The 23,398-nt window shown below is 46.5% G+C and overlaps 1 protein-coding gene across 3 annotated transcripts in view; it reads right to left on the bottom strand.

Annotated features, from left to right (window-relative positions):
• The window catches only part of NOS1 (nitric oxide synthase 1), a 104,027-nt gene that overhangs the window by 27,950 nt on the left and 52,679 nt on the right, over positions 1-23,398 (bottom strand). For 2 of the 3 annotated variants that reach the window (XM_045585400.1, XM_045585401.1), the window contains exons 8-18: positions 19,901-20,042; positions 17,787-17,926; positions 16,260-16,434; positions 13,240-13,341; positions 12,302-12,496; positions 11,786-11,871; positions 8,971-9,115; positions 7,904-8,008; positions 7,276-7,334; positions 4,456-4,572; positions 790-964 (exon numbers count right to left, since the gene is read on the bottom strand). In XM_045585400.1, the coding sequence (XP_045441356.1) occupies positions 790-964; positions 4,456-4,572; positions 7,276-7,334; positions 7,904-8,008; positions 8,971-9,115; positions 11,786-11,871; positions 12,302-12,496; positions 13,240-13,341; positions 16,260-16,434; positions 17,787-17,926; positions 19,901-20,042 (1,441 nt within the window). Of the gene's footprint in view, positions 1-789; positions 965-4,455; positions 4,573-6,252; positions 6,355-7,275; positions 7,335-7,903; positions 8,009-8,970; positions 9,116-11,785; positions 11,872-12,301; positions 12,497-13,239; positions 13,342-16,259; positions 16,435-17,786; positions 17,927-19,900; positions 20,043-23,398 lie in introns of all 3 variants that reach the window. The other variant, XM_036448878.2, reaches the window with a different exon arrangement.

The following is a 23,398-nucleotide window of genomic DNA, read 5'->3' as shown; positions in this document are numbered from 1 at the left end:
AGTATATTTACAAGGATGTGCAGCTACCACCATCATATTCGTGACCCCAAAGACACTCTGTATCATCAACAGTAACTTCCATTTCCATTTTTTCAAAATCCTGGCAACCACTAATCTACTTTCTGTCTCTATAGATTTGCCTATTCCAGACATTTCATATAAATAAAATCATATAGTATGTGGCCTTTCATGTCTGGCTTCTTTCACTGAGATCGTATCTTCAAGGTTCATCCATGTTGTAGCATGTGTCAGGACTTCATTCCTTTTTATGGCTGAAGAGTATTCTTTTGCATAAGCATACTGAATTTTATTTATCCATTCATCATATTTAGATTTAAATAGCCACATGTGGCTAATGGATCCCACATTGGCTAGTGAATATTTAGCACAAGAGGAATATGCTTCTCCAAGTAGACAAGTTGGTTGGGTTCCAGGTCAAGGCATGGTCCTTGGTTTGGTTAATCAATTCTATGTGTTTTGTCTCTTTGTAAACCAAATGTGAGTGAGGGATGGATTCCTCCCTGAAATTCCAAGATTCTGTAAGTTCTTTTGCAGACTAACTCCTTAGACACAATGCAGGAGTTTGGGTTCAGTGGAAGAATGTGTGTTGTAAGGCCACACAAACTCATCTGAGTTGTTTAAAGCTGCCTCCTAGGTGGATACTTGGGGGAAGTACTAGGGGTCTTCTCAAGTTTATTCTCTTTCTGATGGTTCAGGTAGACTGTCTTTGGGGGTCAAAGGGAGCATGACCTTTCCCCCTGGGTCTCTGAGATCTGGGAGGATGGTTACCTTGAAGACCTTCTTGGCCCAGGTCCTGAACGCCTCCTCCTGCCCACAGAGCTCATCCCCTTCTTTCATCTTCAGGATCCTCTCTCCTCCCAGCTCTTCCAGGAGGGTGTCCACAGCATGTCCAAAGGCGCAGAAGTGCGGATATGCCCTCGAGCCAAGGCCAAACACCGAGAACCTGCCAATGAGAAAACAGAAAGCTCATGGGAGGTTGGCCCGAGTGGGTGGCTGGTTCTGTGAATAAAACTATGTCTCCCCAAATTCATATGTTGAAGCCGTACCCCCAATGTAACTAATTGTATTTAGAGATGGTGCCTACAAGGTGGTGCCTGAGATGAAATGAAGTTATAATGTGAGGGCCCTAATCTAATAGAACTAGTGTCCTCATTAGAAGGGAAGGGACACTTGAGTCTCCCTCTCTCTGCATGTGTACAGTGGAAAGGCCACAGCAAGAAGGTGTTTGTCTGCAAGCCAGGAAGAGAGGCCTCACCAGAAACTAGTCCTACTAGCACCTTGATCTTGAATTTCCAGCCTCCACAACTGTGAGAAAATAAACTTCAAGTGTTGAAACCACTCTGCGGTGTTTTGTAAGGCCACCCAAGCAGACCAATACACCTGCTTTTTGTTTTCCCCCCAGGACTGTGGTTAGCCATTGTGGTCAGGCAACACCAAGCCTATTTGGAGAAGGCTATCATTCAAATAGTCCCCAGAGGCTTCTCCCTTCCTTTGGTATCTACTAGGCCAGTGGTCGGCAAACTGCAGCTCATGAGCCACTTGCAGCTCTTTGGCCCATTGAGTGTGGCTCTTCCACAAAATACCACGTGGGTGCGTGCACGTAAAGTGCGATTGAAATTTTGTGATCCATGCGCAGAAGTCGGTTTTTGGCTCTCAAAAGAAATTTCAATCATTGTACTGTTGATATTTGGCTCTATTGACTAGTGAGTTTGCGGACCACTGTACTACGCAATACTGTCCTCAGGAGAAAATGCCAAATTTGTCCTAAGGAAAGTGAATTGGGGGTAGTGATCATCCAGAATCATTGCTGTTTCCTGAGTGTCCCTCTCTAAGTTGGACTAATTGGGAATATTTGTCTACATTATTGGGAAGCTTAAATTCTACAAGTTTTGTAATTCTACAAAACCAGAGCAGTTTCAAGTGCAAAGACAATGGAAATTATGACACAGAGGTCCTCAGGGACCTGAATCAAAGAGGAGACCAAGAGGACTTATCGCTGACACGTCACATGTGGGTGTGGACAGGCTCTTCCGAGAGGGATGAAGGGTTTGTGAACATGCTGGCTCCGCCCCTTGCAATGTCTATGAAATTAACTGGTTTCACAAACCCTCCTGGCATAGTCACCACCAAGAAGATGCTGCTGTTTGAATAGATGGGGGTTAAATTAGTGACATTTTGGTTGATGTGGAGATGGGGGCTGGCAGCTTTCAGGTATGGGAAGTGGGGCCTGGCAATCTGGTGAACAGGAGTGGACTTGTTGGAGGGCTGCCTTAGCCTAAGCAGATTTGGAAAGGCCCAGCATCAACCTGCCGTGTGGTTAAGGCACTGCTCCCCAAATCTGCAATATGTTTGTTTGTGAAACCACCATACTTGACTGTCACCAACTCTGTTTCTCATTATTTCGGTTTAACCTGCGTTTAATTTGTGCTTACTAGCCCATCCAGCCCACATGTGTTCATAGCAGATGGTTCAAGAGATGAGCTCATGAATATGCTTCCTGGTGCACCTGAAGACCTGCATCATCATCACTTTCCAGACTCACGTTTCCATCACCATGTTCACTTCATGGCTTCAGAGTTCCTATTTTAAGCCTCTAAGCCAGGAGTTGGCAAAGTTATTGTATAGGGGGCCAGAGAGTAAATATTTTTAGGGGAAGAAACAAAATTGAAATGATTATATAGTTACTTCTATAACAAGAACAAATTCACACACATTTTTTTTTCTACTGACAAAGTTAAAAATGTGCTACTAATAATGATAATAATTATAGCTCAGTATAATTTTTTAGTAATACATGTCTACTCATGAGAATTCTTTTTCATGGGAGATACCATTATGCTTAATTGGAGCTCAAAGGTAGTGTTTTTTTTTTTTTTTTTTTTTTAAATAATTAAATGAACTGCAAGTGTTCAGGTGTAAAAACCATTCTTAGCTTATGGGTTGTACAAATTCAGACAGTGGCTAGGCTCGATTTGGACCATGGCTGTCACTTGCCATTGCCTGCTCTAAGCCATGGTGGATTTAATAAGGGAAAAATGGGTCCGACTGTCAATCTATGCAGCTGACATTTCAATGTCAAACTAAAAAAATGCAGATTTCAAAACCTATATAGAATGGATAGCACCAAGGGGAACCCTAATGTAAACTATGGACTTGGTGTGCTCATGACGTGTCAACGTAGGTCCATCAATTGTACAAATGTACCCTCTGGTGGGAATGTTGATGGCGGAGAAGGCTATGTGTATGTATGTGTTGTGGGGCAGAAAGTATATGGGGAGTCTATATAAAATTCCCTGAATTTTTCTATGAACTTACGACTGCTTTAAAAATGGAGTCTTTTAAAGAGTGGACTGATGGCTGCAATGCTTCAATATCAAGGAGCCCTGTGATCTGAATAATCTACTGAGCACTGCTTTGAGCATCTGTGAAGAAGGTTTAATTAGTGGGCAGGTTTAGTTAGAGATTCCTGGCCAGGCCTGGATACTCTACTTGTATCAACCTCGTCTTGACCAATATCTTGAAACCAAGGGTTTGACATGACATCCAGTTTTATTTCTTTCCAAATACCCATTAAATTGAAGACACAACTATTGAAGTACAAAATATTGAAGTACTATATACTACCTAAAGTTATCTCATGGCATGTGATTATGCTTTTGAAAATAAAGGAGTTAGACCAGTATCTTTTGAATCTGACTACACAATGGAGTCAATTGGGGAAATATTTTCTCAGTTTTTAAAAATGTATTAATTCCGGAGAGAGCAAGATTTGTTGTTCCACTTATTGATGTATTCATTAATTCTTGTATGTGTCCTGACTGGGGATTAAATCCACAACACTGGCGTATTGAGATGACATTCCAAACAAACAAACAAACAAACAGAAGACATACCCGGCTAGGGATAGGGGAGAAGCAAGCTTTTTTTTTTTTTTTTTTTTTTTTTTTTAAGTAAACAATGCTTGGTCCCAATTGTAGGCTGATTACACCAGAATCTCTGGAGTTGGGGCTTGGTTATGGGTGTTATTACAAATATCTCCAGGTGCTTTTAATACTCATACTCAGCTTTCAGAACCACTGGGTTATGGCAGTTTGTCTCCAGAAGCTTCTATCAAGTGTACAACATATCACTTGGGAAGGACAGCTCATTGTGTAATTTAGGGGGCTCAACGTTCTCCATCAACAGTGATGTGCTGATGAGGGGGTGAAATGTGTGTGATGGGATCAAAGGTGTGTGGTGGACAAATATGGGATTGTGGGGGCAATGAGGCTGTGCATTTACGAAGAGGAGTCAGGTGCAGCCAGGTGCAACTGATTGTTCCAGGGATGAACAGGCATGAAGGAAGACACCCTCATAACAAAGAGTCCACTTTGCAGCTGAGTCCAGTTCCCCCAGAGCCTTTGTCATCCCTGATGCCCCGAGCCCCTTGCTCACCTCACATTTGCCAGGGGGCCAGTGCTCTCAAAGTTGTCTCTGTGGTTCGGCCCACTGCCTAATGACTTGTGGATGTCGGAATAGGAGGAAACACTGTTGAACCTGACCTTGTAGCTCCTGCCAAAAGGAGAGAGAGTCATGAGCTCTGGCTTGAGCCCTCTCCTGAGGTCAACACCCTGGATCTTCAAATGACCAGTCCTGGTTCTAGAACCCTCTCATGTGTGATGAGTGAGACCATAGCATCCTAAGGCCTCCTCTACAATGGATCAACTTACCCTCACCCACCACCGTGCCAGCCAGCCATCTGTACTTGATGCCCTGTGTATTAAAGGTTTCTTTCTGACCACACTCAACTCAGGAAATTGAAAGCCCAACAGTCAAAATAATTGAATAGGCAAGAAGTCAGGAAGGAATAGAACAGACCTCCCCTAACCATGATTAGACCATGCTTCCTTGCTACCCAAATTTTAACGTGTGTAAAGATCAGCCTGGGACTGTGTTAGGCAGATCCTGATTCTGAAGATTTGGGGGCTGAGCCTGCAAGCTTGAATTTGTAGTAAACTCTCAGGAGATGCCAATGCCGCTGGTCCCCAGACCTCACTTTGCGTAGCCTGGACTAGACTTGTATTGTCCACTGTGGTGGCCATTGGCTACCTGTGGCTATTTGAATGTAAATCTATTATAAATTACCTCACACATTAAATAGAATAAAAAATCCTGTTTCTCACTTGCACTAGCCACACATCAGTTGCTCATTCAACAACCATGTGCGGCAGAAATATAGACCATGTACTGACATCACCCTAGAAAGGTAGATTGGACGCTGCTCTTTCTGTCAAGCTGTGGTCCTTAGACATTTCCAGGGTCTGTCACATCCCACCTTCCCCGTCAACATGGAAAGTGCTCAGCACTGACATGTGGCAGGAAAGGAGACTGGTTTTCTCATTAAATTGTTTTGAAGGGGAAGGAAGATGTCATTGGGACTCAAACCTCAGCACTAGAGGCTCAGGAGCCTTAAGCGTCAAGAAAACACACACACCTGGTTTTCCAGTTTTTCTCTAAAATAAGTTTAGATCTCAGACAGGGCAGAAACATAAAATAAAACAAAACAAAATAAAACAAAAAAAGTCTCCAAGACAACCCCCCCCAAAACAAAAACAAAAAATCCAAACCTCCAAACAGAAACAAAGCAAAAAGGAAACACAAAAACTCAATACATCAATCTGAGTGCAAAAGACAAAAAAAGAAAGTGCGCATTCTGGCAGCAGGTTCCTAAGCGGGATATCTTCAGTTCTTGCTCCAGGATCGGGAAAGGTCTAAATACATGTAAGCATAGTTTCTGCCCTAAAATAGTCACACGTTGAGTCACTTCTCCAAATAAGGCATGCAACATATCAGGGGGTGGCCGTGGTGTTAGTGGGAGGCGTGGTGGGTGGTTGTGGGGTAAGAATAATAGCACGTGTTTTTGTATGAGGTTTACGGTTTCCCAAATGCTTTCCTCTCTCTTGTTATCCTTTGGCCCTCACAACAGCTTCCAGGTATAGTCAGGACAGAGAGAGCTTCTCCCCATTTGGTGGATGAGAAAGACTGAGGCCCAAAGAGGTCAAGGGACTTGCTCCAGGAAGCTTAATGAGTTAGTGGCACAGCCTGGGTTAGAACCTCAGGCTTCCTTCACACTTAGATGTGGCCTTGGCGGTTTGAGCATCGGGCATGCATGCGCACACATGCACACACACACATCTCCCTGCACACATGCATGCACACAGGTGCATGTATGCACACGCACACCCGCTCTACCTGTGCTGGCTGTCACGGGCTGCAGCCAGACCATGGACTTCTGTGTCACCTCGGGGGAGGAGAAGCCCTTTACGGGGAGAGAAACGCAAGGGTTCCGGGTACCTAGAGGGGAGAATGGATGGTGCCCTATCCTCCCTGAAGGAGGGGACCCGCTGGAGACCACCCAGCATGGGATGGGCAGAGGAGGGGCAGGCTCAGTGAGTGCTGGAGCTGGGCACAGAACGAGGGCTGAGTGCAAGGGACTCAGCCACCCCCTGGATATGAAATGCATGCGAGTTTGGCAGCACGTGCTTGGCTACAAGAAAACCAAGAGGGATTTTCTGCGAACCACGGCCAGCTACCACGCCATTTGGTGCCCAATTGCAGGCATGGGGTCTGCTCTGAGCTGGAGGAAGTGCTGTGCTGGCCTCACTGAAAGGCAGATCCGTCTGCACCTGCCATATGTTCCCCACTTTGTGGGGGATTTAAGGGCTTTTCAAGGGTAATTTAGATTCCAGGGGTTTTTCAGATCACGGAATCTCTTTAGAACCCAGCCCCACGTTGGATGCAATGTCATGTGAACATCGTCTGACTGCAGGCATCTGCCTTCTTTTGAATGCAACCCCCACACGAGTTGCAATGCCATTGTGAGCATCAGGTGGAGCAGTTCCAGGGAAAGCAGCTCATTTCACTGATTCCGCATGTCGGTTCCCAGCGGCAGGAGAGAACTGGTATTTGCACAGTGCTCCTAATTTTTCACAGGGACATTATATCTAGTTTCTTACAAATGGGAGAGTTTAGGCAGGTGCAATAAACTCTATTTGATAGGAAAAGCAACTGAGGCACAGGGCTGTGAAGTGACCAACCCAAGACCTTCTAGTTACAGACCAAAGCATCAGCTCTGGTGGGGCACACGCACCCACCAGCTAAAATCGGTCACAACCACCACCCACCCAGATCTCAAATGTGAACCCCAGGTGCCAAAAGACAATTTCCAGTTACCCCCAAGGGGTGTCATGCTACCTTGGAGGGCCATTCACTTACTTCCTTTCCTCCTGCACAGAGTTGGGGTGCCTCATTTCCATCAAAGCACAGCCGAATTTCTGCAGACCAAAAGAGGTGAGTGACATGGGAAGTGTTTATTATTAAAGCTGAAATATGCTCAGGCACCGAGAGTCTGGGGTCCTAGCTGGAAAAAGAGGAATCTGCTGATTGGGGGCCTCGATGTCTGAGATGGTGAGATGGTGAGGGGCTCGGCAGGGCAGCAATGCTTGAGCTGCAGATGCACATGGAAGGGTCAGCTGCTTAAAGAACTGCAAAAGTGGACTCGCAACCCTCAGCACACCAAGCCCCTTTGTGGTTTTCTCTCTATAAAAATATTGTCCTCACTTCTCTCATCTGGAGCATCAAGCTCCAGGGGACACCAAGTTCTTGGTTTGAGCATCCATTCTAAAGAACAAGCTCACTCAGATGACAGCAATTTCACTAGGAACCAGCCAGCCCCTGGGTACCAATGGACAGAGGACTTGGAATTTCCAATCTTAGATCCACACTGAAACCACTGTCTTTGGGGCCCTGGGAGGATTTGCTACTGAACAGCAGGTGCAACAGTAGCCCCTCTTTCTTCCTCCGGGTGAAAACACATGCTAGAACAGGTGAAAACTCATCTTACCTCCCCATTTTCAGGGGGGTCTCCATTGCCAAAGGTGCTGGTGACCACCAGGACCAGAGTTTCATGTTCCAGGTGCACAATGTCATAGTCTTCCATGGATATCACCTAGGTGGGAGAGCAGGAGGGGGGCAGGAAGAAAGAGGTGATGAGGAGAGAGAAGGTGGGAGAGAACAAGAAATGATGGAAGAAGGAGGAAGAGGAGGAGGAGGAGAGGCAGAAGATGAGTCATCTTGAGCCATCTCCTTTGGAAGAACCAAACGCATGGGGTGTGGCTATTTCAATGGTAGAATGGGAAGCCTTTGGCAGTGTGGGACCTTCCTACAGTCACTGTGGCCTGAAGGACGTAGGAAATCTGGGGAAACGGTCCAAGGGGTTGACTGCCAGGAGAGCCAGATCCTAACTGAGACCCTGCAGCTTCTTGACCACATCTAGGCTGGGAATGACCTGGCTGACTGGATCTGATCAACTGCTGCTCAGCCTCCTTTCTAACCCTCCCTCCCACAGGGTGGGTAACCTGGGCCAGGCAAGTCTGAGATACCTGCTTTAGGGAAAGATTGCTGCCCTATATCTTATTATCGCTTGAGAAACATTTTTCAATGGCGGTTTTTAGGGAAGCCCAGTCTCTGGAGATGCTTCCCAAAAATGAGTGAGCCATAAACAAACATGTTTGGGTGACATTTGCATTCCCTGCCCTCTTTTGGAGATAACACAGACTTTCAGACTACAGGCTCTGAGAAGTCCTGCAGCAAAGAAACCCACTGAACGGTATTTAATGCAGCTTCTTAAACTGACTCCAGAATTGATTTTCATAAAATCCTCTAATGGTTTCCTCTAGATCTGGGGGTTTCATTTTGTAATTCAAAATGAAACCCCCTGGGGGGTTCACAGAGAGAGGAACATCATAGTCCCCTGAAATTTATGAAAATGTGTGTGTGCGTGTGCTGATGGGCAACTTGAGATGTGCTTTCATTCATTCTCAAAGGGTTCTACTCTGTGGAATTCCCTCTCTCCCCTTCCAACTTTAATCACCAGCAGAGGCTAGAAACCTGGCAGTGCCCCCTACCCACCTTGGCATCGAAGGCGTGCTTGAAGATCTCACACAGGGTTTTGGCATAGGCCTGAGATTTACCCGTCTCTGTACCATAAAGGATGGTCGCCTTGACCCTCTTGGCCATTGCCTGTCCCATCAGCTTGGCTGAGAACTTGACAGCTCTGGGAGGAAGGGGAGAGAGAGGACCATGGGAAATGGGAGGCTGGGACTATTGGGCAGAAGCAAGATCCATGACATTAACCAGAGAGAAATTACTGTCCTGATCTTTGATGGCCTCTGGGAACTCAAAGCCTGAAAGGGGCACCATTTGACCCCTTTACATCCCTCCAGAGCAAGGAGTCATGAGCTGAAATGGTTGGTTAATTGTGTTGGGTTGTTAATAGACCAATCCCAGTCTTGAAGACCTTGCTTTGCCAAGCATTGTCCCCAAAAGATGACCATTCATTCATGCACTCATTTGTTCTTTCATCCAATGCGTGTTAAGCACTTATGGGCCAGACATTGTTATAGGAGCTGAAGAACATAAGAGAATGTAGCTGTGGACAAGCAGCTGTGATGGGGCTTACGTGTGTGTGTGTGTGTGTGTGTGTGTGTGTGTGTGTGTGAGAGAGAGAGAGAGAGAGAGAGAGAGAGAGAGAGAGAGAGAGAGGGGTGGGGGGAGAAACAAATCACTAACAAATCACTAAGTATTGAACCCAAAGGGCTTTCAGAAGCGAAGGACCAGGTCTGGTTTAGTCAGCCATGCATATCCAGGGTCTTGCACAGCTGATGTCTAAGAGGCACTAACTATATACCTAGCAAAAGGAATGAATTTTAAAGATGCTGCTAACACTGAATACTTGGGGAGTAAAATGTTAAGTCTAGGCTCTTTGTAGTTAAATGGAGAGAATTCAGAGCCACTGTTCTTCTTGTCCATGAGGGCCTGGGCGAGGCAGCCAGGCCAGAGGCCCAGGAATGTCTGGGCTCACCTTCAGAGCACGCATCCCTGCTCTAACTAGGCATCTCTGAGCAGACAACTTGCTAATTACTCCTACCTGGGGATTATTGGTGGTAAATTCATCATTTTTTTAGAATCAGGGAAACCACCCACGCTGCAGGAACACTTGGGCTAAGGGGGAGAAGCAGAGAGAAATTAAAAGGTGCCTGGAGGGTTCCCTTTGAATGATGGGAGCATAAAGCAGCAGCTATAATTAACTTCCATTGTTTCTAGAGCCATCTTAATAGTGCAGTTAGTGTTTTAGATTTTCCCGTTCTCCCCCCACCAGACAGCTGAACTGAAGGGAAGCAGGGGTTGCCCTCCCTGAGAATATTTGTGATCTCTCATTAGGGAAAGGATGGCTGCTGAGGTGCCCTTGCTTGGCTGGAAGACGGGGTTAGGTGAAACGAGAGAAGAGGGAAGGAAGGGAGAGAGATGCCATGGGCTATATTAATAGAGCCAGCACCCAGGGTTGAGTCCCTGCAAGACCCACAGTGTCTTGCTTCTGTGGTCAGTGGCATGGATGGCACCGATTTTTTACTTTTATTTTTTACAACTACCACCATGCAGAGAGAGTCTGGATCTGAGGGCATTCAGGAAAGAGAGTGAGGGGCTCTGTGCATACTTAGCTCCTTTGCCAAAACGTAAGTTAACTCGGAACAGGGTGTCTCCAAGAGTGCTGGCGGAGCTCTCTTTCTGAGGAGAAGCCTGCATCCCCATTACAGCACCTCAGTTGGCTCCACCCCACTTGTCAACTGGCCCCTTGCTGGCTATGCATTCTTTTTTATTTTTTAAAATGTTTTTATTGGTTTTTAGAGAGAGAGGGAGAGGGATAGATAGAAACATCGATAAGAAAGAAAAAACATTGATCGGCTTGCCTCTGCACGCCCTCTACTGGAGACCAAGCCTACAATTCAGGCATGTGCCCTGACTGGGAATTGAACTGGTCACCTCTTGGTTCATGGGTTGACACTCAATCACTGAGCCACACTAGCTAGGCTGACTATACATTAAAGACAGTTATTCTATGGTGGCCTTAATAACCCCCCTCCTTCCCTCCTGTGCTCAGTTAGGACTTATTCATCTTACTCTTCAGCTCAATTGTCATCTCCTGAAGGAAGCCCTCTTTGACCTCCTAAACTCGGTGAAGTCTGTTCTTTGGCAACATGTATCATTCCTCGATGGCACTCGAAGTGCTGACTGTATTTGTATGATTCTTTGACAGATAAATGGTTGTGAGCTTCAAGAGGGCAGGGACCACATTTGTTTGGCTCATGATGTCTTCCCTAGAGCCTAGTACAATGCCTGACAGGGAATAGACTCTCAATATTCATTTGTGGGCCAAATAAACAAACAAACAAACAAACGAACGAACGAACGAATGAATGAATGAAATTAGAGTTCAGCCCTGGACAAGAGTACTATTGGCAACGATGTTCTGGACCCAGCTCATTCCAGCTCCTCTCTACTATGGGTTCAGTGACTTCCCGATGGTGGCTTAAAACTGTCCATAATGGGAGTATTTACACTATGGCAACTGGCCAACATTACAAATCTACTATTATTTTTACTTTTAATATTATTATCAGGAAAGCTGGTTTACCAACATACCATTGCCTCCAGGAAAAGAATTTATGAATCTGAGTGAGGAAAGTAAAATCGGAAGGGAGAAGAATTGTGGCGACATTTAAATCCCTCACTCTGAGGCAAAGAAGGCATAAGGGGGTGAGAGAAAGTAGAGAAATCTTATCACACTAGAGGTCAGAGACATGACTAGCTGCTTGGGGCTCTCCCTTTTCTGGGGCTCCCCAAGCTTTGGGGCACACACATCTCCCACCTACTTCAGGAGACTTACTCTGCCAGCTTCTTGAAGCCGATGGCTCGCCGCTTTGTGGGGGTCACGTTGGTGCCTTTCCAGAGGTGGGTGTTCCAAGGGTCAGGCTGGGAAGAAAGGACTACCGTTACTGCCGGGAGGGACCCAGGCTCCTCTTGGAAGATGCTCAGGATTCCTGGGGGCTGTGGCTGCCCAGCCATGCCCAACCCGCAGCCCTTGAAGGGAGTGATTCTGCGAGTGATGACCATAGGATCCTTGCACAGAATGGCTGGCCTAGCCTTTCTGCACTGTCCTGCTAGACCTTCCCACGCAGCCCTCAGTCCCTCCCAAGACTTTCATTGAGACCCCAGACTACTCGTTTAGTCTCCATGAAATCTTTCTGCTAGGGCTGCGCTGTCCAACATGGTAGCCACTAACCAAGCATGGCTACTGAGCACTTGAGTGTCCAAAGTGCTAGTCTGAATTGAGACTTGCTCTCAGCATAACACACACAAGGATATCGAAGACATAGTGAGAAGAGGCAGGGAGAGGCAGGACCTGGTATTCGAAAGAGGGGGTGAGCCGGTAGTTGAGCATCTCCTGGTGGAAGACAGGGGTGATGCTGCCAGACATGGGGGGCACAATCCACACCCAGTCTGCCGGACAGCCCCCCCTGCAGCGGTATTCATTCTCCATGTGCTTAATGAAGGATTCAGTGGCCGAATGGTGGTCGACGATGGTCACTTTGTCACTCTGTGGGTGGAGAGGGGACAGGAGCCAGGAGTAAGAAAGCTGGGGTGTTTCAGGATTCTCCCACAGAGTGGTGTTTCTCAAAGGACAGGTCCTGGAGATGGTTTAGTGCCCAAAACTTCTCTGCATCTCTCCTTCTGACTATACCCAGGACTGTTATTACAGGGAGGGACCCTGGCTCCTCTTGGAAGATGCTCAGGATCCCTGGGGGCTGTGGCTGCAAAGTGAGTCACTTTATAGGGGTCACGTTGTGGCTAACAAGCCTCTCTTGCTAGTCTTCCTCTCTCCTCCCCCGTCCTTTTTTAAATGAACCTCTCTCTTATCTACCTGGAATTAAACAACTTGGTTTGGTTATTCCTTGTATTCATTTATTTACATTTACAATTCTTTTGTACTTAAGGCAACTGATCTTGGCTCTCCATTTATGGCGGTGATACAAAATCCTGTCTCTGTTAGCTGATAGTCTGAGTCCCTTAAGTAAGACACAGACAATACCTGACATCTCAATTCTAAAAAAAATCACAGGTGACAAGTCACAAGCCCCACTACTGTTCACCTCCTCCTCAAACGTCCACACTCAAGATCAACACGGAGAGGCAGGCATGCGTGATGGGCAGTAGACCTCGCTGGTGGACCCATCTCCCCAAAGGTGGTTGCTGGCAGCGAGGGATTTTGGACTTTTTGCTCCAAGGCTCTGAAAGGTTTAGTTCCTCCCTGAGGCTTGATGGCCAGGACCCGGGCACTACCTGGAAGCTGTAGAGAACTGCAATGTTGATCTCCACCAGCGCCTGGTCCTTCCACAGGGAGGACGTCTTCTTCATGTCCAAGTTCATCTTCTTGGCCACTTCCTGCAAGAAGAAGGGAAACAGACTTACAGGCTGGGACGCTTCAGACTAAGGAGGGGCAGGGCTAGCTCGTGTCATGAATGAACATCTTAATTATTAGTCAGCTCACTGGCAGAGTGAGTCACTCACTGAAGACTTCTTATTGAGGACCTACCGATGGTGGGAAACTAGAGACGTGGCTGGCCATTTACTATTGAGCGGAACTCACAATGGTAGAGAACAGTTTATATTGTCATCAGTGCTAATTCCTACGAAGAAAATAAGACAAGGATACAAGATGAGCAGGGATATGGGGCAGGGTTCATTGAACCACGATAGTCAGGAAAGGCCCATGTGGAGGTGGCATACCGGGTGAGACCAAAATGAGGAGAAAAAGCAGGGCATGTGCAGACAGAGGGAGGCGAGGGTCTCGGCAGAGAGACAGTACATGCAAAGCCCTCGAGGAGGGTTCAGGCTCGTAGCGTCTGAGATACAGAAAGAAGGGCAATGCATGCGGAGGGTGGGGAGTTGGCGGGAGTTAGTAAGAAGGGCAGGATCTTGAAGGATGTGCCACGGAGCCAGGATTTTTATTCCAAATGTAACAAGGAGGGTCTTCACAGGATTTTAACCAGAGATGTGGGCCTGGGAGTGACCTTGTTTATTTTCTAGTGGGAAAAGCTCTCCACCCATTCTGCTTCCCCCCTGGAGTGGCCACTACTTGTAATCTAGATCATGGACGTTTTGAGCTTGACTGACTCCATCTGACAGGTGAAGAAAGTGAGGCTGAGAGGTGCCTAGATTTGCTCGACTTCTGTAGAGCCAGTTGGCCTCAGAGCTGGAGCCCAGGGAGATGTGTACTGCCCAGAACCCAGGCACTGCTCCCCAACCAGCTGGCGTCTCTGGCAAAAACAATCCCTGATGTTTGTTACAGCTGAAGCAGGAGCTGATGTCAAGGGTGGGGAAGACCTAATAGCAAATGCACTAATTAGAGCCTAGCTTTTCTCTTACTCTGTCAATTCCAGTCACTCGTGGGAACCCGGGTCTCATTATGGGGCTAGAATGCGACAATTTCTCAGCTTTGGGTAAATAGCTTCCCAGCCTCGGCTGTCAACATTTGTACAGAATGGCAGCTGGAACTGGAGGCAGGGATGGGAGGAGTCTCACTTAAGTTACCCAGTGACTACTCGTTGCAGTCGAAATGCAAGCAAGATCGTGGAGGCGGACTTATTGATTCACCGTTTGGGGCTGAAGCGTTAGGTTCAGCTTGGGGTCCTTGGGCAGCGACACAAATGCAGAAGTAAGGAATTTGCTGCTTTACTAAGTACATATAAAGCTCGAGTATATATAAAAGGGGAGAGTGTGCCTAGCCAGTTATGCTGCTACTATTACTTCTACAGCATTATTTTAGTTAACAAAAGAGAAATTAATTGCAAGGGGGGGAAAACACCTATACAACTTTTTTAAAAATCCCCAAAGGTGACTCAACACATCTCTATGAACATTAAAATGTTTTTTCCTTTCTTGCCAGAAGTCTGCACAGATTGGTGGCTGCCCCAGTAGAATCCTTTAGGGAGCTTTGAAAAATACTGACGCCCACCCACCCCCACCCCCATAGAGCAATTCCATCCTGGGGAGTGGGGTCTCGGGCACTGCTGTGCTCCCCTGGTAACTGCAGTGGACGGTGAGGCTGAGGACCTGGCTTCTGTCTTGCAGGCTAACAACCAAGGATTTTTTTTTAAGTGAGATATAATTGACATATGATATTGTGTACATTTAAGGAGTACAAAGTTCAAGGTGTTGGTTTGGTACATTTATATATTGCAATATGATTACCACTGTAGCATTAGTTAACATCTGTAAGGAATTATTGTGGTGAGAACAATTAAGATCTAGTCTCTTAGAAACTTTGAAGTTTATACTAGAGTGTTGCTGATTATAATCTGTAAATTATAATGCTGTGCTTTAGATTTCCAGAATTTATTTATCTGTACGACTAAAACAACATCTTCCCCAATTCCCATGCATCCCACCCCCCACAACCACCATTGGAATGCTCTGATCTTACCAGAGAATCCACATTAGCGAGATCATACCGTGTGGGTCCTTGTCTGTCTGACTTAGATCATGCGGCCTATGCCCTCAAGGTCCATCCAAGTGGACACCTATGGGTTCAGCCACATAACCTAATGTTTAGTTCTGAGTTCTAATCTTGACTCTACCTTATTTACTGTGTGACACAGGCCAGCACTTCATTCTCTGCTTCTCAGTGCCCTATTTTGAAACAAGGCCAGCGACAGCAGACTGTTGTCAGGAACATTTGCTGACAAAACCACAGCAATCCTGATGCTTTCACCAGAGCTGAGCACCAGGAAGCAGTCTGCAGATGAGGATGGCACTTTTCAGCAGATGAGGATGACTCAGCCAGGGAGGAAACCAGACCCTCCACTGAGAAACGTGTGTGGTGGAAAACCACCGACATTCCTCCTCCCTGGTTTTCCAGAAAAGAGAAAAAAAAAGAAGTCCCAAGTTCATCGGTCATTCTCAAACCCTTCTACCAGAGTTTGACACTGAGAGGCAGTGTAGCAGTGTGGCGATGAACTTGGACCACAAAACCAGACTGGGTTTGCATCCCAGCTCTGCCGTTTTCTAATGGTACGACCTTGAGCTCATCATTTCACCTCTGCAAAGGCCTTGGTTTTCTCATCTGTGAAAGGGAGCTTTTTAACCTGGAGGTTGCGGTGAGGATTAAATAAGCATGTTATACATGCTAAGTGCTTTGAACACTGCCTAGCACACAGTCCATACACAGTTAGTGCCACGGATGCCTCACTGAGACTGCAGATTCTGTTGTAACCCATTTCCAGTTTCTAAGCCCCAAAGCCTGGCTGTGGGAAGAACTGCTGAGCCCACCCCTTCTGCCTGTGACTAAGGAGGGACCTCACCTCCAGGATGTTGTACCGAGAGTTGTCACAGTAGTCACGGACGCCAATCTCCGTGCCCATGTACCAGCCGCTGAAGGGACAGGCGCTGAACTCCAGGCCGCCGATCTCCAGAAGCATGTTGGACACAGCAGGGAGGCCGTACCACTTCAGCCCCAGGTCCTTGAACCATTCAAACCTGCGGAGAAGGACACAGCCCAGCTCACCACCGGGCAGGAGTCTCAGGCAGACAGAGGGTGGTACATGCTGAGTCTGGGGATGCTGAAATGCCAGCGACTGACTGGGGCTATGTCAGAACCTGATTCCTGGGCTCTGCTTCAGAGCTGCAGAATCACAGGTCCAGAGCTGGGGCACGAGAATATGCATTTTGCCATGTTTCCCAGGTGATTTGCATGGACATCCAGGCATGTGAACCACTGTCTTGGACTGCTGTTAAGCTGCTAAGCCCACTCTGAAAGTTAGTCCAGGAGAAAGTGAGTTCCCTCCTTCTCAGGGACTTTGCATGGCCTCTTTCCTCCTGGGACCTTCTTTCTTCCTCTATGTCTGTCCAGCTCTTATTTACACTTTAATTCTCAGCTAAAATGTTGTTTACTCTTTTAGAAAGCCTTCCCTGATGCCCAATCTGGATAGGGTCAGGTGACATCATGCCTCCAGGCACCATACACTTTCTATTGCAGCATGTTATTGGAACAAAGCTATTTGTGTAAGATCAAAACTTTAAATAAAGACAGGATTCCACCCTGCACTCACATGACTCATTTGGTTTGCCTTCTTCTAGTCTCAGCCCTGAACTGGATCCTGGATTTATTTAAAATGTTGTCACATTGTACAGCACATATTTTTTTAAAAACTATTTTTAATTTTTCTTTCTTTTTAAAAATATATTTAAATATATTTGTTGATTTCAGAGAGGAAGGAAGAGGGAGAGAGAGAGAGAGAAACATCAATGATGAGAGAGAATAATTGATTGGTTGCCTAGGGGATCAGGCCTGCAATCCAGGCATATGCCCTGACCTGAATCCAACCGGTTCATAGTTCATAGGTCGACACTCAACCACTGAGCCACACCAACCCGGCTATTTTTGATTTTTAAAAAATATTGCATTAAAATACTATTCATCTTGATTATTGAGTTTGTTGGTGCTAGCCTCAATTTTGCCCCCAAGGCCACTGTGGATTTCCTTCCCTCCAAATTCCTTTCAGACTTGACTGCCATTAAGTCACAGGGTTTTAAACAGCTGGGCCCCAAACAGGGTAGTAGGTACTTATGCACTCTAATCCTTTGGGCTGGGAAAGGGCAGGTCTGGGTTGGTAACTTAGGAGTGGGGTAAGAATTCAGAAAAGATGGCAGTCCCCAGCTGGTCAAGGAGGAATTATTCTGAACTCAGGTCCCAGTGTGAGGACTGAAATCAAGAGCCCCTTTCAGCCTGTGTCTGGGCTGGAGAGAGAAAGCCAAGGGGTACAGAATGGGCAAAGGGGCATTGGAGAAAATCCACCCACCCTCACCAACTCCATGCCAGGCCCTCTTACTTGGGGTGCCTGATGGGCACTTCCAGCACCAGCTCTGGGGGAATCTGGAAGAGCTCGGGGTCATTGCCGTTGGCCTGGAGCAGGAGTGGCAGGACGTCGAAGCGGCCTCTCGGGGGCTTCCAGCCCTGTGATATGCAGATCTGCAAGGAGACCCGCCGGTCAGGCCCCAGCTCAGGCCCCAGATCCTCCCAACATGTCGGCATCGGGAGGGGCAGAGCCCAGACAGCCCGTTCCTCTGGAGGGTCTGGGCCACGCCGCCTCCTTCGTCAAGGTCTCCCCGACATCACCACGTAACCAGTTTTACCCTCCAGTCCCACAGACAGAGGGTAAACTGTGCCCCAGCACCAGGCTTTGAGCACTCCAAATGTGGTGGGTTCCAACTGAGGCCATAAGTGCCATAAGAGGAAAATACCAGGCCACCGAGACAGAAACCACGCTTTATGACTTCTGGGCCTTTCCTGCCCACTGGGGAGGAATCTATAACATGTAATATGTAACATGTAATCAAACATATTAGGTATAATTTACTTGTAACTAGAGGCCTGATGCACAAAATTTGTGCAAGGAGCTCAGCCCTCACAGCCCCAGCTTTGTCCAGAAGGTCATCTAGAAGGTCATTTGGCTGTCCAGTCTAATTAGCATATTATGCTTTTATTATTATAGATAATAAAGTTTAAATAAATTAACATTTAAAGCTATTTAACACAATTACATATATTACTCAAAAAGTATATTACTTTAATAAGTATAATAAATAGGTTAGTCCAATATTACCCACTATAACATTTTCAATACATAATTGAGATAAGAACTTATTTATAAGATATTCTCCACTCTCCTTCTTTGGTTTCTGTCTTGGTGATTTGGTGTGTCTGCAGACAGTGCTCAGGAGCCCTGTGAGACCAGCAGCTGCTGTATTGGACAGCTCCAGGGAGAGGTTTGAAAAAGATACAGCTACGTGGCTATGTTTGGGTGATTCTTTCTGCTGTGTTAGTACAAAGAAGAAGCATGAAATTATGCACGTAAAAGAACACGTCCTGTCAGCGAGGTTTCTGGAAACAGGAGAAGAGGGAGAGGCACTGGCATCTATGTTCTGGTGGCCACAAGGACAGGGTCAGCCAAGTCTACACTCAGCTCGCAGCCAAGTGGAGCAGAAAGTCTGGCTGAGTCTAAATCGGCACAGGTGCCACTCCTGGTCACCCTGGTATCAGCCCTTCCTTAGGATAGTAGCATTTAATCAGAAAAGCCAGATGCAAAGGCAGTTAGCAGCAGTGAGGGAGTTCAGTGGCCCTGCCTGGCCAGCTCCTCTTGGGGGAGGTCCTGGGTGGAGTTTGAGGGGGGTTTGAGGCAAGGACAAAGATGACCTTCAACTGGGGATGATTGAATGATTAAGAAAAGGGGGTATCAGGCCTGTGTGCCTGAGGTCACGATAGGCATGGCATCTGCTTGTGGTGTCTGCCAGGGCACAAATGCTGTAAGCTGCTGTGCCTCAGCTATGCTACCTGTCTGCATCACCTGGGAGGAGCCCTGGCTGGTGGTGTTTGTGTTTCTCTGGCTTTTATGAGTTGACTTGGGCTGTCAGCAATAGTGTCTCTGCTGGTACCATGGAGAGTCCAGCCTATCCAATGAGGGTTGTGTGGGTTGAATAGTTGTTAAATGAATGAATGAGTGAATGAATGAATGATATGAATTTGACATATTACCCAACTCAGAAAAAGTGGATGCAGGCATGGTTTCCATATGTCAGCTCCTCTCCTCCAGGTGGGAGGTAGGAGATTTGGACTGTATTTCTAGCTTTCTCTCTGTTCATTTATTTCCTTGGATAGTTCACTTGGCCTTGGTGAGACTCAGTCTACCCACCTGTGAAATGGAACAATGGTTACTATCATGAGGGTCAGGCAAGGTAATGGCATGAAAATGACCAACTGACCAACTGTAAGAGAACCATCTGGTTCTCTCTGGGAGCCACAGAGAGAAGGAGGTTTAGGAAAGAATAAGTGGTAGTTCATTTGCTTTCCTCCTTATGATGATGACATTAAAATAAAAAAAATACCTGTTAGTAGAAACAGTCTGGGTGATAACAGCCCAGGTGGGCATGGACGGGGGGCACGCACCTCTGTGAACGCCACGTTGGCTGGGTCCCCCAGAATGGAGCCGTCAGGCTGCTTGTAGCCAGCATAGCGGATAAGCTGGGAGTTCCAGACTCGAAAATCGTGCTTGCTGTCGATCCTCTGGGGAAATATGGTGATGGCGGACCTGTGGGGGACGGAGGGTGACACCTGGTGTCAGGGTGGGGCTTGCACTTTGGGGACACCCTGGAAAAAGTGTCACCCAGGTCAATGAGTGCAGGAGGCTCAGGGTGTATTCCATCTGTGCCCAGGTCCCCAGGCCCTTGGAGCAGCTGTCGGGAGGAAGGGACCTTGCCCCGTTGCTCCCTGTGTCTGAAGAAGGTGGAATGGGAGACCCCATGCCACCTTGCTGACGGAAAAGGAATGCGTCTCATATGGGACTTTCAAACAATCTTGACTTGGGCCAGTTTCCCAGGGAGTCCTTTAGCAGCAGGTAATCTCCAGAAAAGACCATCAGACCCTGCTTCCCTTTAAGAATGCACCATCAGCCCTGGCTAGTTTGGCTCAGTGGATAGAGCATCGGCCTGTGAACTGAAGGGTCCTGGGTTCAGTTCCAGTCAAGGGCACATGCCTGGTTGAGGGCTCAATCCCCAGTAGGGGGCGTGCAGGAGGCAGCTGACCAATGATTCTCATCGTTGATGTTTCTATCTCTCCCTTTCCCTTCCTCTCTGAAATAAAAATATACCATTTCCCCGAAAATAAGACAGTGTCTTATATTAATTTTTTTCTCCCAAAGTTGTGCTAGGTCTTATTTTCAGAGGATGTCTTATCTTTCCATGCGCTAGGTCTTATTTTCGGAGGATGTCTTATTTTCGGGGAAACACGGTAATAATAATGATAATAATAATAATAATAATAATAATATGATGCACCATCGCCCGGCTGCAGTGGCTCAGTGGTTGAGCTTCTATCTATGAACCAGAAGGTCAAGGTTTGATTCCCAGTCAGGGCACATGCCTAGATGTGGGCTCAATCCCCAGTGTGGGGTGTGCAGGGGGCAACCTGTCAGTAATTCTTTATCATTGATGTTTCTCTCTGCCTCCCTCTCCTTTTCTCTCTCTCAAATTAATTTTATATACATATATATGTATATATATATAATGTGTGTGTGTATGTATATATTAAAAAAACCACAATCTTAAAAAAAAAAAAAGAATGCACATCAATGTCCAATTCTAGTCTTTCTCCTACCATAATTATCACCGTTAATTCTCGTCTGACCCCCACCCATTCCACGCCAAAGTCTACAGGCTTACAACTAGAACAGATACCAACTTCCATTTGTATTCCATGTATTTACTCCAAAACGATAGATTGCCACTGGCCTCGCCTACCGAGCTAGGCAACAATGAGACTGTGTATTGTTAGAGTTGTAGCTGGAGCCATGCTCTCTGTTAAAAGCAGTGTTAGAGAGGCGTCAAAAATAGGTTAGCACAGCTGAAACCGGTTTGGCTCAATGGATAGAGCGTTGGCTTGGGGTCTGAAGGGTCCTGGGTTCGATTCCAGTCAAGGGCATGTACGTTGGTTGCGGGCATATCCCCAGTAGGGGGTGTGCAAGAGGCAGCTGATCAATGACTCTCTCATCGATGTTTCTAACTCTATCTTTCTCCCTTCCTCTCTGTACAAAATCAATAAAATATATTAAAAAATATAAAAAAATAGGTTAGCACAAAACTGAGATTTTCTCCTCAGCAGCAAAAGAGGGATTCATAAAAATTAAAAGGAGAATAACTTTTCATGAGTGGTTCAATGTCTCACGCCAGGAGTTCCTGCCACGTGGATCCACTGGTCCCATCACTGGACCGAATCCCAAGCTATGGCTTGTGCTGGCATGGGAGTCACACTGTGGGTCCAACCATTGCTCACAGACCTCCCATCCAGATCCTGCTCCTGGAACTTTGCCCCCTTGGCTGGAATCCCTCTCTACTGTCATTCTTCCAAATTCAAGCCCTGACTCAAATCCGCTTTCTCCACATAACATCCCCTACCCGACCTGGTTCCCAAGGCCTTCTGAGCCAACTGAAGTCTGTCTGCACAGGACAACATTGCTTTTAACACTGCAGAGATGGTGCAATGCACATGGTGGTGAGTCCAGGTTGGGGGGAGGGTGAAAGTGAAAGTCACAAAGAGCCACAGGCACTCTTAACAATCTCTTAGCAAAGGCTCCATATTGGGGAATCAACACAGGATAAGCCAATCCACCCGTTTTCCCTCCAGCAGTAAAGCACAGTGTCACTCCTTTGGTTGAACACCGATAAAGAGCGTTTGTGTAATATATATATATTTTAAAAGTATGTTTAGAAACAGCAAAATCACACAGTGGGATGAGACACTCATGTGCAGGCACTGAGACCAACAGCAGAAATATAACACATTTATACCTCTCAGATCCCACGTCTCCTAAGCCTAATCTCAATCACTGGCAGGTGGAAACCCCGTGTTGTTTAAATTACTTCTCTCTCCCCTCCCTTCTTTTACCTTGCTCGCCTTTCTTTAGATTATTTCTATACATAGCATACATGCTCTTATGTATGTGTTCAGATGTGTGGTTTTAAAACTTACTTTCAAAAAAAGAATCGGATGAATATATTCTTTAATAGAAGATGTCATAGAGACACCCCAAAATGGAGGTGCACTGCCTAGTCTGTGACCCCCCTCCCCCGCGCCCCATAGTCATGGCATCATTTGAAAACTACCAGAACAGCCCACAAGCTTCTTGAGTCTGAGATCTCAATCAAGCCCCCTTTAATGCTCAGTATATGCTGCATTTCCTCTGAAGGGGGAGGTCTTTTAGTAAAAAGATATACAGTTGACCCTTGAACAATACAGGGTACAGGGACAGTGATCCCTCAATGTAGCGGAAAATCCACAGCTAATTTCTGACTTCCCACAAAAACTTAGCCTACCATTACTGGAAGCCTTACTGATAACATAAATAGTCAAGATATTTTTGTAGGTTACCGTATCCTTTAAAATATATTTTGTATTCATTTCAGAGAGGGAGAAGGAGAGAATGATAGAAACATCAATGATGAGAGAGAATCACTGATCAGCTGCCTCTCTTGCACGCCCCCTACTGGGATGGAGCCAACCACCTAGGCATGTGTCCTGAGTGGGAATCAAATCATGAACCTCTGGTTCATAGATGAGCTCTCAATCCCTGAGCCACACTGGCTGGGCTACATACTGTATTCTTACAAATACAGTTAGCTAGAGATGAGAAAAATGTTATTAAGAAAATTAAAAGAGAAAATACTTTTATTACATTTCTTGAAAAAAATCTGCATCTAAGTGGGCCTGTGCAGTGAAACCTGCAGTGGTTCAAGGGTCAACTGTACTACTTCCCATGCAGGCCCGCGGCTCAGATTACAGACCTTCTCCTAGGGTAGGCTCAGCTGGCAAACACTGTTTCCTTCTCAAGGAAGGGACATATGCAAGAAAACCCATGCTTCACGCCAACAGGCCACTTTGGGGATGAGCTCA

The sequence above is a fragment of the Pipistrellus kuhlii genome, unplaced genomic scaffold, assembly GCF_014108245.1.
Source record: "Pipistrellus kuhlii isolate mPipKuh1 unplaced genomic scaffold, mPipKuh1.p scaffold_m20_p_20, whole genome shotgun sequence".
Taxonomy (NCBI): Eukaryota; Metazoa; Chordata; class Mammalia; order Chiroptera; family Vespertilionidae; genus Pipistrellus; species Pipistrellus kuhlii.
The sequence above is the reverse complement of the archived record's forward strand: the minus strand, read 5'-3'. Positions and strand labels throughout refer to the sequence as shown.